The sequence below is a fragment of the Lepus europaeus genome, chromosome X (genome assembly GCF_033115175.1).
Source record: "Lepus europaeus isolate LE1 chromosome X, mLepTim1.pri, whole genome shotgun sequence".
Lineage (NCBI taxonomy): Eukaryota > Metazoa > Chordata > Mammalia > Lagomorpha > Leporidae > Lepus > Lepus europaeus.
In genome coordinates this window covers 42218523-42231839 of record NC_084850.1, presented here as the reverse complement: position 1 = coordinate 42231839, position 13317 = coordinate 42218523, and the positions used below count along the sequence as shown (strand labels likewise).

General features: G+C 40.1%; 1 protein-coding gene and 1 pseudogene across 2 annotated transcripts in view; one reads left to right on the top strand and one right to left on the bottom strand.

Moving 5' to 3' along the window:
* The window catches only part of LOC133752570 (origin recognition complex subunit 6-like), a 55612-nt pseudogene extending 53028 nt beyond the window's left edge, over window positions 1–2584 (bottom strand).
* Window positions 1–13317, top strand: part of SYTL4 (synaptotagmin like 4) — a 58393-nt gene that overhangs the window by 26160 nt on the left and 18916 nt on the right. For both annotated transcript variants that reach the window (XM_062183521.1, XM_062183522.1), the window contains exons 2-5: window positions 5302–5496; window positions 5749–5964; window positions 6102–6211; window positions 6450–6549. In XM_062183521.1, coding sequence (XP_062039505.1) covers window positions 5387–5496; window positions 5749–5964; window positions 6102–6211; window positions 6450–6549 — 536 coding nt within the window. In that variant the 5' untranslated portion in view covers window positions 5302–5386. The remainder of the gene's footprint in view (window positions 1–5301; window positions 5497–5748; window positions 5965–6101; window positions 6212–6449; window positions 6550–13317) is intronic.

Genomic DNA, 13317 nt, shown 5'->3' with positions numbered 1-13317 from the left:
GCAAAAATATTTTTTTAAAGATTTTATTTATTTATTTATTTGAGAGGTAGAGTTACAGATAATGAGAGGGAGAGACAGCCTTCCATCTGTTGGTTCACTCCCCAAATGGCCGCAATGGCCAGAGCTGAGCCAATCTGAAGCCAGCAGTCAGGAACCAGGAGCTTCTTACAAGTCTCCCACAAAGGTGTAGGAGCCCAAGTGTTTGGGCCATCTTCCACTGCTTTCTCAGGCCATAGCAGAGAGCTGGATGGGAAGAGGAGCAGCCAGGACTAGAACTGGCACTCATATGGGATGCCGGTGCTGCACACGGAGGATTAACCTACTGCGCCACAGTGACGGCCTCTTTACTAGTGTTTTATCTGCTTGAATTATTAATCACAACAGTAATTTAAAGAGATATTTACCTCTTATTTTAATGGTTGATTTTTCAATTTAGTTACAGTTAACCTTCATTTATATAGGGGGTGTTTTATTAGTGCAAACAGGTTTATTATCTCTATGTAGTGATTTTCTCTATCCTTTATAATGCTTTTATTATCTTAATGTTTTAGATATTAATATAACTACCTCAACTTTCTTTTGGATAGCATTTACATGGTATATCTTTTTCCATCATTTTTACATTCAATCTTTTCTTGAATTTATGTTTTATATGTGTCCTTTGTAAATGGAATATAGCTGTATTCTTTTCTTTTATCTGGTCTGTTCATCTATATTTTAAAGGGCGAGTTTTGATTGAATATGTGTTTTGTATTCATTGATATATAAAATGAACTTCTTTTTACTATCTTACCTTTCGTTTTTTCTTTGTCTCAGTTTTTTCTACACTTTGCTTTTCATCCTTGCCTTTTAATTTTTGTTTATATTCTGTTTTCTTCTCCCCACTACTGATTCTGTAAGATCCTATCTCAGTGGGCTGGCTGGTAGTAGATTTATTGTTGGAAACAGCAGTAGCCTGCAGAAGAAGGTGAGGGTGTGAGTGGAATATAGCTGTGCTGAAAGGAATCAGATTGTTAAGTGATGAGAGAGAGGAAGCAGGGAGCTGATAGCATTCATTGTTTGTATATTTAGAAATTGTTTTTACAAGTATGAGGTCCGATGATGGGACTAGAGAGAAAGGAAGCGGGAATGTGAGATAATTGAAGGCTTAAAATAAAACCCTGGGATGAACGTTGTGGCTCAGTGGGTTAAGCCACCCTTTGGGACGTCCATGTCATATTGGAGTGCATGGGGTTGAGTCCTGCCTCTGCTTCCAATCCAACTTTCTGCTAATGTGCAACCTGGGAGACAGCAGGTGATGGCTCAACTGCTTGGGTCCCTGCCAGCCAAGTGGGAGACCTGGATGGAGTTCCAGATTCTTGCCTTTGGCCTGGTCCAATCCTGGCTGTTGCGCACATTTTGGGAGTTAACCAGCAGACAGAAGACCTGTATCTCTCACTCTCACTCTCCCTTTCAAATACATAAAAATAAATAAAATTAAAAGAATAAAATAAAACCTGAAGGTACTATGTAAGGGAACTTAACAAATGCAAGTAACATGATTTATGGGTAACAAGAGTCCAGTTGAGATTGTAGACCAAGAGTTGTGTAGCATTGGAGTATGGGAGCAAATGAGGCAAGCTATAGCATTGGTACAGGTTTGGGGTTTACTTGAACAGTGTAGCAGAGTGATGAGGGCACATGGATATGAAAGACACTAATGAGAGTGGTTCAAAGATTAAGCCATCTGGAGTCCAGGATGAATAGGAAGACAAGATAAATCAGCAGGAAGTGAGTAGACCAAGAGAAAATGGAAAGCTCAGGAGACCGTGGTCTTGATGAAGTTGAAAAACAGGTATAGTGGGACTGAGTTGTGGTTGAAAAGTGGGGATTCTTGAATTTAAGAATTCAGGAGGGTGCAGTTCTGGCTGGTCAAGTACATGAATGAAAAATAAAGGAAAGGTGTATAATGTTAGCAGTTCCATTTTCTTATGGTACTCTTCATTTCCCCAAAATGTTCTTAGTTCCCTGGATTTTGATATTACTTAGTCTTATGATTGTGCCAATGTGCCTTTCTCATCACAGGACTGTGCTGCCTCTCTATAAGTGCCAGTTTTCTAACAAATCTGGTGCTGGTCTCATTTGCTGTATGCCTGTGCTCTGCTTGGTGTTTTGCTGCCAGGCAACTAGTTGTATCTCTTTTATATAGGAACTGCTGATTTTCCAGTGCTTCATCCATAATTATACATTTAAGAATTCATTTCCACAGTACTTTGATTATTTAATATTTTACAGCTGCCCTAGCCATGATCCTGCCTAGGATCATGATCCTGCTCTAGAATCAGATTGCCTAGGCTTCACTCCCAGCAACTTCTCTTAGTTGCTGTTTCTTCTGTTACATTAGGCTAACCTCTCCTGAATCCTCATCAATACAATGGGGATAGTAATAGTCACTCACCCTCAGTGTTGTTGGGAGGATTAAATTAATCATTATGTATATGCAAAGTACTTGTTTGACTTGTAGGAAAATCTCAATATGTGGAACTGTTGGAATGGTGATGACAGTGATGGTGTTCACCAATATTGGCAGCATATGTGGCACCATTTGCCAGATAATGTGTTAGGTGCTGGGCCAGAGATGATATTGAAAAGGTCCTTGTTTCCATTGCAAGTATACAAGAGTACATCAAAAAGTTCACAGAAAATAGAGTTAAAGGATAAGTTTATTTTGTGGTAAAAATATTGAAATCTATTCATAGTTTTTTCAATAATATGCATTTTCATGAACTTTTTGCAGGACTCTTCTATATTTTCCTTGAGGATAAGAACTAAGAAGACTTCCTGAAGATTATCTAATAAAGGGCCTGTGAAACATGATTACCTTCTTATAGTTCAATAAAGACCAAGAAATAGTCACGTTGAGAAAACATTGAAGTTAGTTTTTTTTTTTTCTGACAGGCAGAGTGGATAGTAAGAGAGAGAGAGAGAGAGACAGAGAAAGGTCTTCCTTTTTGCCGTTGGTTCACCCTCCAATGGCCGCTGCGGCCGGCGCATCTCGCTGATCCGAAGCCAGGAGCCAGGTGCTTCTCCTGGTTTCCCATGCGGGTGCAGGGCCCAAGCACTTGGGCCATCCTCCACTGCCTTCCCGGGCCATAGCAGAGAGCTGTCCTGGAAGAGGGGCAACCGGGATAGAATCCGGCACCCCAACCGGGACTAGAACCCGGTGTGCCGCCGCCGCAAGGCAGAGGATTAGCCTGTTAAGCCACAGCGCCGGCCTGAAAACATTGAAGTTTTAAGAACCTGTAATGCTTTGCTATCCTCTTTATGCTCTTTATTGTCTTTCTTGTATTTAGTAAAACAACATAAAAAAAACCTGAAAGGATGTTGTTTAGTTTCAAGGTAAAACATGGAAGGGGAATACAATCCCTGTTTCCTTTCTCACTTTGTCTACCGGCTGATTCTTCTATTTCTTGTTCCTGGGAGGGCTAAACATCTTCGACTTCACCTCTTCATCTTCTCCACTCAGTCACTCCATTATGTCAATTTTACTTCTCAAACCTATTCTGTGTTTGGTTTTGCTGCCTTGGCTCACACCTTTATCATTTTAGCAGACACAAAAAGTATTTGTAATCCGAGCATGTGTTCCAGATATTGTGATTGGTCCTTTAACACACATTATTTTTCTTGACAACTTTGTGAGGTAGATCATTTTGAGGATGAGAAACCATAGGGAACAGAAATAAGATCACTCATCCAAGTGATTAGAGGCACAGTTAGTAATCTAGGTTGTTTGTTGCTTGGACTATTGCCATAATCTCCTTGTGTCCCTTGAAATGTATTTTTTGAAATATAAAAGGAAGACGTGTAAAAACAAATCAGAACTATATAAAATAAAAAGTGAAAATTGCCCCATCCTAATTCTGCCCAAAGAGATACCAATGGTATATAATAGGTTTTTTCCTAGGCCTTTCTCTTTGCCTATACAAATGTTGAAATAAATACTTTATGAAATAGGTCATTTGATATATCTATTTTTTAAAGATTTATGTATTTATTTGAAAGAGTTACAGAGAGAGGGAGAGGGAGGGAGGGGGAGAGAGAGAGATCAATTGATTGATTGATTGATCTTCCATCCATTGGTTAACATTCTAAATGGTCACAATGGCAAGGATTGGGCTAGGATTGAGCAAGGCTGAAGCCAGGATCCAGGAATCCCATCCAGGTCTCCTAAATGGGTGGCAGGGGCCCAAGCTTGTGAGCCATCATGTACTGCTATTTCTGGCATTGCAGGTGACAGCTTAACCTCTGAGCAGTAACGCTGGCCCCTCTTGGATATTTTTAAAGATCTTTTGTTTATTTATTTAAAAGGCAGAGCAACAGAGAGAGACAGGCTAAGAGAGAGAGAGAGAGAGAGAGAGAGAGAGAGAGAGAGAGAATGAATATGAATCTTTCATCCTCCAGTTTACTCCCCAAATGGCTGTAACAGTCAGAACTGGGCCAGGCCAGAGTCAGGAGCCTTGAACTCCATCTGGGTCTACCATGTGAGTGGCAGGGGCCCAATTACTTGGGCCATCTTGTGATGATTTCCTAGGGGCATTAACAGACTGCTGGACCAGAAATGGAGCACCTGGGACTTGAACTGGTGCTCATATGTGATGCCAGTGGCACAGGTGGTGGCTTAACCCACTGTGCCGGGAACTGTGTCTTAATAAGCTCTGTATTCAAAGCACTTTGCACAATACCTTTCATTTAGTGGGGCTTGACAAATGTTTATGAAATGGGGCAGACTTTCTTGAGGTAGTGTGAGTGCAATAAAAACTTTGTGGCGCAGTAGGTGGTGAAAGTTTTTGAAGTGTAGTGGAAAGCTGACTGAATCCTGGGAGCATGGACGCTGATCAGGAATGAGAAGTAGACCTAAATTGACAGGAGTTCCCCTGTGCTTTTCCCTTCTCCTACGGGGACCAGCTTCTTGATTATTTGGGTTAATAGACTTAGGAGTTGAGCATATTTAAAGAAATAAAAATTGGATGGTTGAGGATGCATTTGGTGGAGGAGGAGTTTAACTCAATTGTTCTTTGCTCTTTCCAGAATAAGATGCTTATAATGAAAGATCCAGTCCTTTCCCAGAGTCATAAATGGCTTTTTTCTTCTTGAAAAATAAAACCCTTTTCATTTTCAGGGCATGATTCAGGTGAGGTCAGAGTGCAAATACATCTGATACTTCTAGTTTGTCTCTTTAGCCTATAGTCTACTGAAAGGTTCTAGGGCTGTGAGCCTGTTCTGGAGTAAGTCATTTGTGTGAAATTAGTTCTCTTGTTTCAGGCAACTCTGGTGCTCTCCTTGTCTGGTTGCTTTGAAGAAAGAAGAGTGAACAGCAACAACAACAACAACAACAACAGAATAAGTCATGTCAGAGATACTAGACCTGTCTTTTCTGTCTGAGATGGAAAGGGATTTGATCCTGAGTGTTCTACAGCGAGATGAGGAGCTCCGAAAAGCAGATGAGAAAAGGATTAGGTAAGAGTATCAGAAAAAGCATGGGGGCCTCAGGCCTTTCACCAATGATAGCTGGATTTTTCCTTACGCTACCCATCTGACTTTCAGAACCTGTATATACAACACTTACAACTCCTCATTGGGTCAGGTTGGGGCTCTGAGTTTGTTGCTTTAACAGAACCGAATAGTCTTACTCTGTTTACCCCTCAGACCCTACCCAAACAACCTGTGCAGATCCTGACCCACTTATGCTTCTCTTTTGGGTCTTGGCAGGCGACTGAAGAATGAGTTACTGGAGATAAAAAGGAAGGGGGCCAAGAGAGGCAGCCAACACTACAGTGATAGGACCTGCGCTCGGTGCCAGGAGAGCCTGGGCCGTCTGACTCCCAAGACCAACACTTGTCGGGGTTGTAATCACCTGGTGTGTCGGGACTGCCGCATCCAAGAAAGCAATGGTACCTGGAGGTGCAAGGTGTGCACCAAGGAAATGTGAGTGTCACTTATGGCTGACTAGAGATAGGACTATAGACCTCAGCTGTGATGAGAATTTCTCCCCTCAGCCTTTGTTGGTAGAATGACAAGAGCCGTTCTTTATGCATTTGCTATTTTCTTTTATACCTTCCCAGCGAGCTGAAGAAAGCAACTGGAGACTGGTTTTATGACCAGAAAGTGAATCGTTTTGCTTACCGCACAGGCAGTGAGATAATCAGGATGTCCCTGCGTCGCAAACCTACAGGTACCAGGCCTGTCTAGAGATGGTTCCCAGCAGGGCTTACCCATGATGCTGGATCCTCTGGTGTGGCATCTTAGTGTATCCCTGGGGGTGCCCTAACTCCATAGGCTCAGTGGCTCAAGGGGAACGTAAATGATTGTTTTACACATGTGTGGTGTGTCTCAGGGGAGATGTTATGAGGGTTGTTTCCCCTCCCTGCTCTCATCACCGCCACCCCATCATGCTTTTGTTTCTGTTGAAGTGAATAAAAGAGAGACAGTGGAGCAGTCTGTCCATCAGACACAAATGGGCGATGTCTGGCCAGGGAGAAAGATCATTCAGGAGCAACAGAAGGAGCCCAGGTAAGAGCTGACTGTTTAAAGAAATGCCACTGCATCCTTTTAATTCTTTTATTATTGTTTTTACTGTCTTCTGTTTATAAAATGATAGATGTTCATTATGGAAAAACTTGAAAAGGACAGAAAGGAGTAAATAAGAATGAAAAAATTATTGCAAATACCACTACCCACGTGTAAACGTTAACATTTTGGCTTATACTTGTTCTTTATAAGAATAATTTGAAGAGAAAGAAAAAGAACACAGACTCAATATTAAAACTTTGACCAATATAGGACACAAGAAAGAAGAAAGCAACAAATTTCTCTAATTTCTACTATTCCAGGTTTCACATAATATGAAAATCATTTCAGATGTTTGATATGTGTATAAACAGAGAATGACTGGGTAGAGAGGCTGCAAAAATGTATAATATTGGTTTATAATATAATAAAATCATTCTGTTAAATTTTGTTTTAATTTAACAAAGCACTGAAATAAAATGGAAGAATTGCTAATCTTCAGAAAAATGTTTCTTTACTATCAAAGATACTAGTTATTAACATCCCTCTAAAGATAAAAAAATTGAGTAGTTATTTTTAGGGTATTTTTTGGTAACAGCCTTATTGAGATATAATTCACATACCATACAGTTCACCCATTTGTGGTATAAAATGTAATGAGTTTTAGTGTATTCACAGAGTTGTATACTTACCACTTGTATTAATTTTAGAACATTTTCATCACCTTAGAAAGAAACTCTGTACCCTTTGGCAATGACTTTCTCCAAACTCTTTCACAAACCTAAGAAGTCACTGATCTACTTCTTTCCTTTTTTTAAGATTTATTTTATTTATTTAAAGTCAGAGTTATGCAGAGAGAAGAGAGGCAGAGAGAGAGAGAGGGAGAAAGAGAGAGAGAGAGAGAGAGATCTTCCATCCGTTGGTTCACTCCCCAGATGGCCACAACAGCCGGAGTTGCTCCAATCCGAAGCCAAGAGCCAAGAGCTTCTTCCGGGTCTCCCAGGCATGCAGGGGCCCAAGGACTTGGGACATCTTCTGCTATCCCAGGCCATAGCAGAGAGCTGGATCGGAAGAGGAGCAGCTGGGACCAGAACCGGCGCCCATATGGGATGCCAGCGCTTCAGGCGAGGGCTTTAACCCACTGCGCCACAGTGACAGCCCCTGATCTACTTATTTTCAAAAAGTTCATGAAACTGAATTTCATACTTTTTACAGCAAAATAAACTTATCTTTTATTTATTTTTTAAAGATGTATTTTATTTATATGAAAGTCAGAGAGAAAGTTACACAGAGAGAGGAGAGAGAGAGAAAGAGAGAGAGAGAGGTCTTCCATCCGCTGGTTGGCCGCAACCAGCTGCCAATTGACTGCAACAGCTGGAGCTGCACAACAGCAGAGAGCTGGATTGGAGGTAGAACAGCCGGGACTCGAACTGGAGCCCATATGGGATGGCTGGCACTGCAGGAAGCAGCTTAACCTGCTACACCACAGTGCCGGCCCCAAACTTATATTTTAATTCCATCATTTCATGGACTTTTTGAAGTATTCTTGTATTTGCCTATCTTAGATATTTCGTGTAAACAGAACATGCAATATATGGTCCTCTGTGATTGGCTTCTTTCACCTAGCATAATGTTTTCAAGGTTTATCTTTTTTTATTAAAGATTTATTTATTTGAAAGGCAGAGTGAGAGTGAGGGGAGAGGTAGAGTGCCACAATGCCTGCCCCAATTAGTCAGTTTTTATTTATTTTTTTATTTATTTATTTATTTTTTTTTATTTTTTGACAGGCAGAGTGGACAGTGAGAGAGAGAGAGAGACAGAGAGAAAGGTCTTCCTTTTGCCGTTGGTTCACCCTCCAATGGCCGCCGCGGTAGCGTGCTGCGGCCGGCGCACCGCGCTGTTCCGATGGCAGGAGCCAGGTGCTTCTCCTGGTCTCCCATGGGGTGCAGGACCCAAGGACTTGGGCCATCCTCCACTGCACTCCCTAGCCACAGCAGAGAGCTGGCCTGGAAGAGGGGCAACCGGGACAGGATCGGTGCCCCGACCGGGACTAGAACCCGGTGTGCCGGCGCCGCAAGGCGGAGGATTAGCCTAGTGAGCTTTTTAAACTATCAGTATTAAACATTATCAGTGAACTGTGCTATGAAAGAGGAAGTGGTTAGCTTTTTTATACTTTATCCCACTCCTTTTTCCCTATTCATAATATTTGCTACTCAAATTTATTTTATGAAGGTTAATAACATTTACATTCTGTTATATAACTGTAAATGATCAACTTTTTTTTTTATCTGTGTAGTTTTGGTTGCATGTTTAAAAGGATTAGAAATTTACAACCAGACCTTGTGCCATGGCTTCTCTACTCCTGAATTCTTAGATTTATTTCTCTGTTGTGTGTATTTCATCACTGAGAAGTTCTTTCAAGAAGGGCTTGCAATATGCACTACATTCTTTCATTTTAGGAACATCTGCCAAGTGCCTTTTTATACTTGAACAGTATCTTGGCTGCATATTATATTCTTGGGTCACATTTTCTTTCTTTCAGAATGTTGTAGACATTGCTCCATTGTCTTCTGCCACTGAGTGTAACTGTGAATAAGTCTGAGGCCAGTTTGACTCCTGTTTTTCTCTCTTGTAGGTAATTTTGAGTGAGAGTGAATGTGTGTGTGTGTGTGTGTGTGAGAGAGAGAGAGAGAGAGAGAGAGAGAGAGAATGAATTTGCCTGAAAAATTCCTTTTCTTTTTCTTTGAAGTTTAGTAGCTTAACAAGAATATAATTTAGTGGTGATCATTCTGTATCATTCTGTATCGTTTTTTTTTTTTCTGATGTGTGGGTTATCCCTGATGAATTCTTTCCTCATTGCTAGAAAACTTTCCTATATCGTATCTCTGAACTATTTTTTTCCCATTAGTTAAGTTCTCTACCTCAGGGATAATGGATTTCCTTATCTTCTATTTCTTTCCTTTTCTTTTACTATTTAATGCAATAGAAAAAGAGAAAGATGATTGAATTTAACCATGATTAGCACAATCTGTTCCTCTGTGTAGCTAGTTTGGTTTTAGCCATTTTCTTTCTTTCTCTGCCCCTACTTCTCACCCTTTCTCCCTTCCTTTTTACTATTTCTGATTTAATTGTTTGAATGAATTATCTTTTTTGGTTATAACTTTTTCTTTGTTCTCGGTCTTCCTTTTTTCTCTTATTTTATTGTCTTATCATCTAATGTTGGAGGTCTTGTCATTTATCAAATTTATATTCTTGTTAAGTTCCCTTGTAGTATAAAGCATTCACAAGAAAGCCACTTACTTTTCTAAGGTTATATTCTTTTCCAGAATGGGTTCTTCGTCCAACTTGCAAGTTGTTTCCATCTTTCCGTACTCTGTGTCTGCATATGTTGTGTATATATATATATATATATATATATATATATCAGACTATTTCATTTGATTTTGCTGATGTTAAATGTGGGAAGTTTGTCTATATCTTTTGTTTGCTATAAAGTAGTATGGATGAGTTCTTCTGGACAGGCTCCTTACTTCAAACTTGAAACAATTTCCTTCTTCCCCACACTCAGCTATATTTGACTTTAAAGACTATAAAAATAAAACTCTAAAAACACCTCAATGATATGGATAATCTCATAGAAAATGGGTAAAAAGATTTTAGCACGTTTCACTGAAGACAATATGAGGATGTCAAATAAGCACATGAAAAGATGTTCAACCTCACTTACCATTAGATAAATGCAAATGAAAAAATCCCAATAATGTACTACTATATTCCCATTAGAATGGCTAAATGAAAAAGGCTGACCTCATCAATTGCTGGTGAGGATTTAGAACAACTAGAATTCTCATACACTTCTGATGGTGATATACAGTGGTGCAGCCACTTTGAAAAATAAGTCAGCAGTATCTTGAAAAGTTCAGTGTGCATCTACCTTGTAGCCATTCTGTTCCTAGAGATTTACTCTGTAGTTGTGAAATTATATGTCTGTACAAAGACAGGTTGACTGTTCATAGCAGCTTTGTTTGTAATAGCCTGAGCTTCTTCTGGGTCTCCCACGTGGGTGCAGGGGCCCAAGGACTTGGACCATCTTCTGCTGCTATCCCAGGCCATAGCAGAGAGCTGGATCAGAAGAGGAGCAGCCAGGTCTTGAACCTGGGATGCTGGCGCTTCAGGCCAGGGCTTTAACCCGCTATGCCACAGCACCGGCCCCCAGAAACCGAATTTTAAAAAACCAGTATTATTCTGTTTGTATAAAATTCAAGAAAATGAAAATGGTCAGCACTTGCTTGGGGACAGGCTGGGGAGAGAGATGCAGGGATTTTTAAAGGGGCCTGAAGAAACTTGGGGAATGATAGATATGTTCATTAACTTAATTGTGGCGATGGTTTCATGGGTGTGTACGTATGTCAAGATTCATCAAGTTGTGCACTAAAACACATGCAGCTTATTTTTATCAGTTACAACTCAAAGTATAAGAAGAAACAAATTGTGGGGAAAAATATAATGTGAACACCTTTCCGTGTGAGCACCAAGGGTCTATTTCACTTTTGCTCTCTGTATGGTGTTTCATTGTATGTATGTTCTGTGATTTTATGCACACAGCTTTGAGTGGGTGACTCATCTGTTCCAGGTGATGAGGCCCCCTTTTTCCTTTGTGGATAAGGATGGATTTTATTTGCTGAACCTGATTAACACATCTGACATCATGAGTCAAAATGTAATTTCTGAAACCCACTGCTTCTGGCTGTCAGTGGCCTCTTGTTTCATTGGACCCAGAAGACTCTTATTTATCCTAAACATGTAAAGAGATTGGGTGGACATAAATTATCTTTCCCATAAAATTATGGGGCCTCAGAGATAATCTAATTCACCTTCTTTATTTTCAGAGAAAAGAAAGCAGGGTAAGTGATTTACCTGAGATCATACAGATAGTTAAAACCCAGAACTCCCATATCTTAGGCCCTTTTTTATTGCACAGATGTCAAATAATTGCTTTTTTGCCCTAGGGTTGTTTGTATCATCCCTGGATCAGCACGTATTAATTTTTAGGAAAAAATACAAGCATAAAACACTCTCCATGGGCCATTGTGAAACCACCTCTTTAGAGGAATGGTTCCACTTGGGGTTTATTTTTCTTTGGAGCAAAGGGAAAAACAGAATGAGTGTAAAGTTAAAAAAAATGAAATCAAGCTGCTTGCTGTGTCTTGTACCATAAAGCTAATACATCTCTCAAGGGAACACTTGATTTTTCACCTCTTAGGCACTCTAAGATTTCAGCTGCTGCTATCTGTTTTCACGAACTGTCTCAGATATCATGTGACCACTTGGAAAGTTTATTCTTTACTGGCTAAGGCACTATAGATTTTGATTACCTCATTCTTTGTTCATTTATTAGCTTGTTGGTTTGCTTGACGAATATCTACGAATGCCAACTCTGTGCCAGGCACTGTTTTAGGCACTGGTATACACTGATGAATATACAAGGATTTGTTGCTCGTGGAACTTAGATTTGGGGAGAGGCAGACACAGAAAACAATCCAGTGAACATGTAGTATCAAATGTTGACAAGTGTAATGGAGAAAATTAAGTAGGCTAAAGGGATAGGGAGTGCCAGGAATGCATGTGTATACATATGCTGTTTTCTTTAGGATAGCCAGGCCAGTTCTTAATAATAAGGTGACATTTGAGAAAAGACATGAAGCAAATAAGAGAGCAAACCCTGAGGGTATCCAGTGGAAAATCACTGTAGGCAGAGAAAGCAGCCCATGTGAAGAGTGTGTGCTTGGTACTTTTGAGTAATCTGGAACTGAATGAGCAGGGGTGGGGGGCATGGGAGGAGATGATGCAAGACTTTGTTGGCAGTTGTAAGGACTGTCTTGTACTCTGGGAAAGATAACTGATCAACGTGATCTTGTTTTTTTTTTTTTTTTTTTTTTTTTTACAAATGAGATAAAATTCACATAATATAAAACTATCATTAAAAAATTTAAAGTGTGCAATTTTTTAACATTCTTTTTTAAGGTTTTAATTTAATGAATACAAATTTCATATGTACAGCTTTTAGGAATATAGTGTTTCTTCCCCCCATTCTTGCCCTCCCACCCCCACTCCCATCCCACCTGCTACTCCCTTGCCCATTATATTTTTCATTAAGATTCATTTTTAACTCACCTTATATACAGAAGACCAACTCTATACTAAGTAGAGATTTCCACTGTTAGCACACACAGAAACACACAAAGTATAAAGTATTATTTGAAGACAGGTTTTACCGTTAATTCTCATAGTACGCCTCATTAAGGACAGAGGTCCAACATGGGGTGTAAGTGCAATGACTCCTGTTGTTGATTTAACAATTAACACTCTTATTTTTGACGTCAGTGACCACCTAAGGCTCTTGATGTAAGCTGCCAAGGCTATGGAAGCCTTTTGAGTCCACAAACTCCATTGGTATTTAGACAGGGCCATATGCAAAGTGGAAGTTCTCTCCTCCCTTCAGAGAAAAGTACATTTTTCTTTGGTAGCATCTTCTTTCCACTGGGATCTCATAGAGATCCTTCATGTAGAACATTTTTTGCCACAGCGTCTTGGCTTTCCATGCCTGAAATGCTCTCCTGGGCTTTTCAGCCAGATCCGAATGCCTTAAGGGCTGATTCTGAGGTCAGAGTGCTATTTAGGGCATTTGTCACTCTATGAGTCTGCTGTGTGGCCTGTTTCCCATGTTGGATCATTCTCTCTTTTTTAATTCTATCTATTGTTATTACCAGA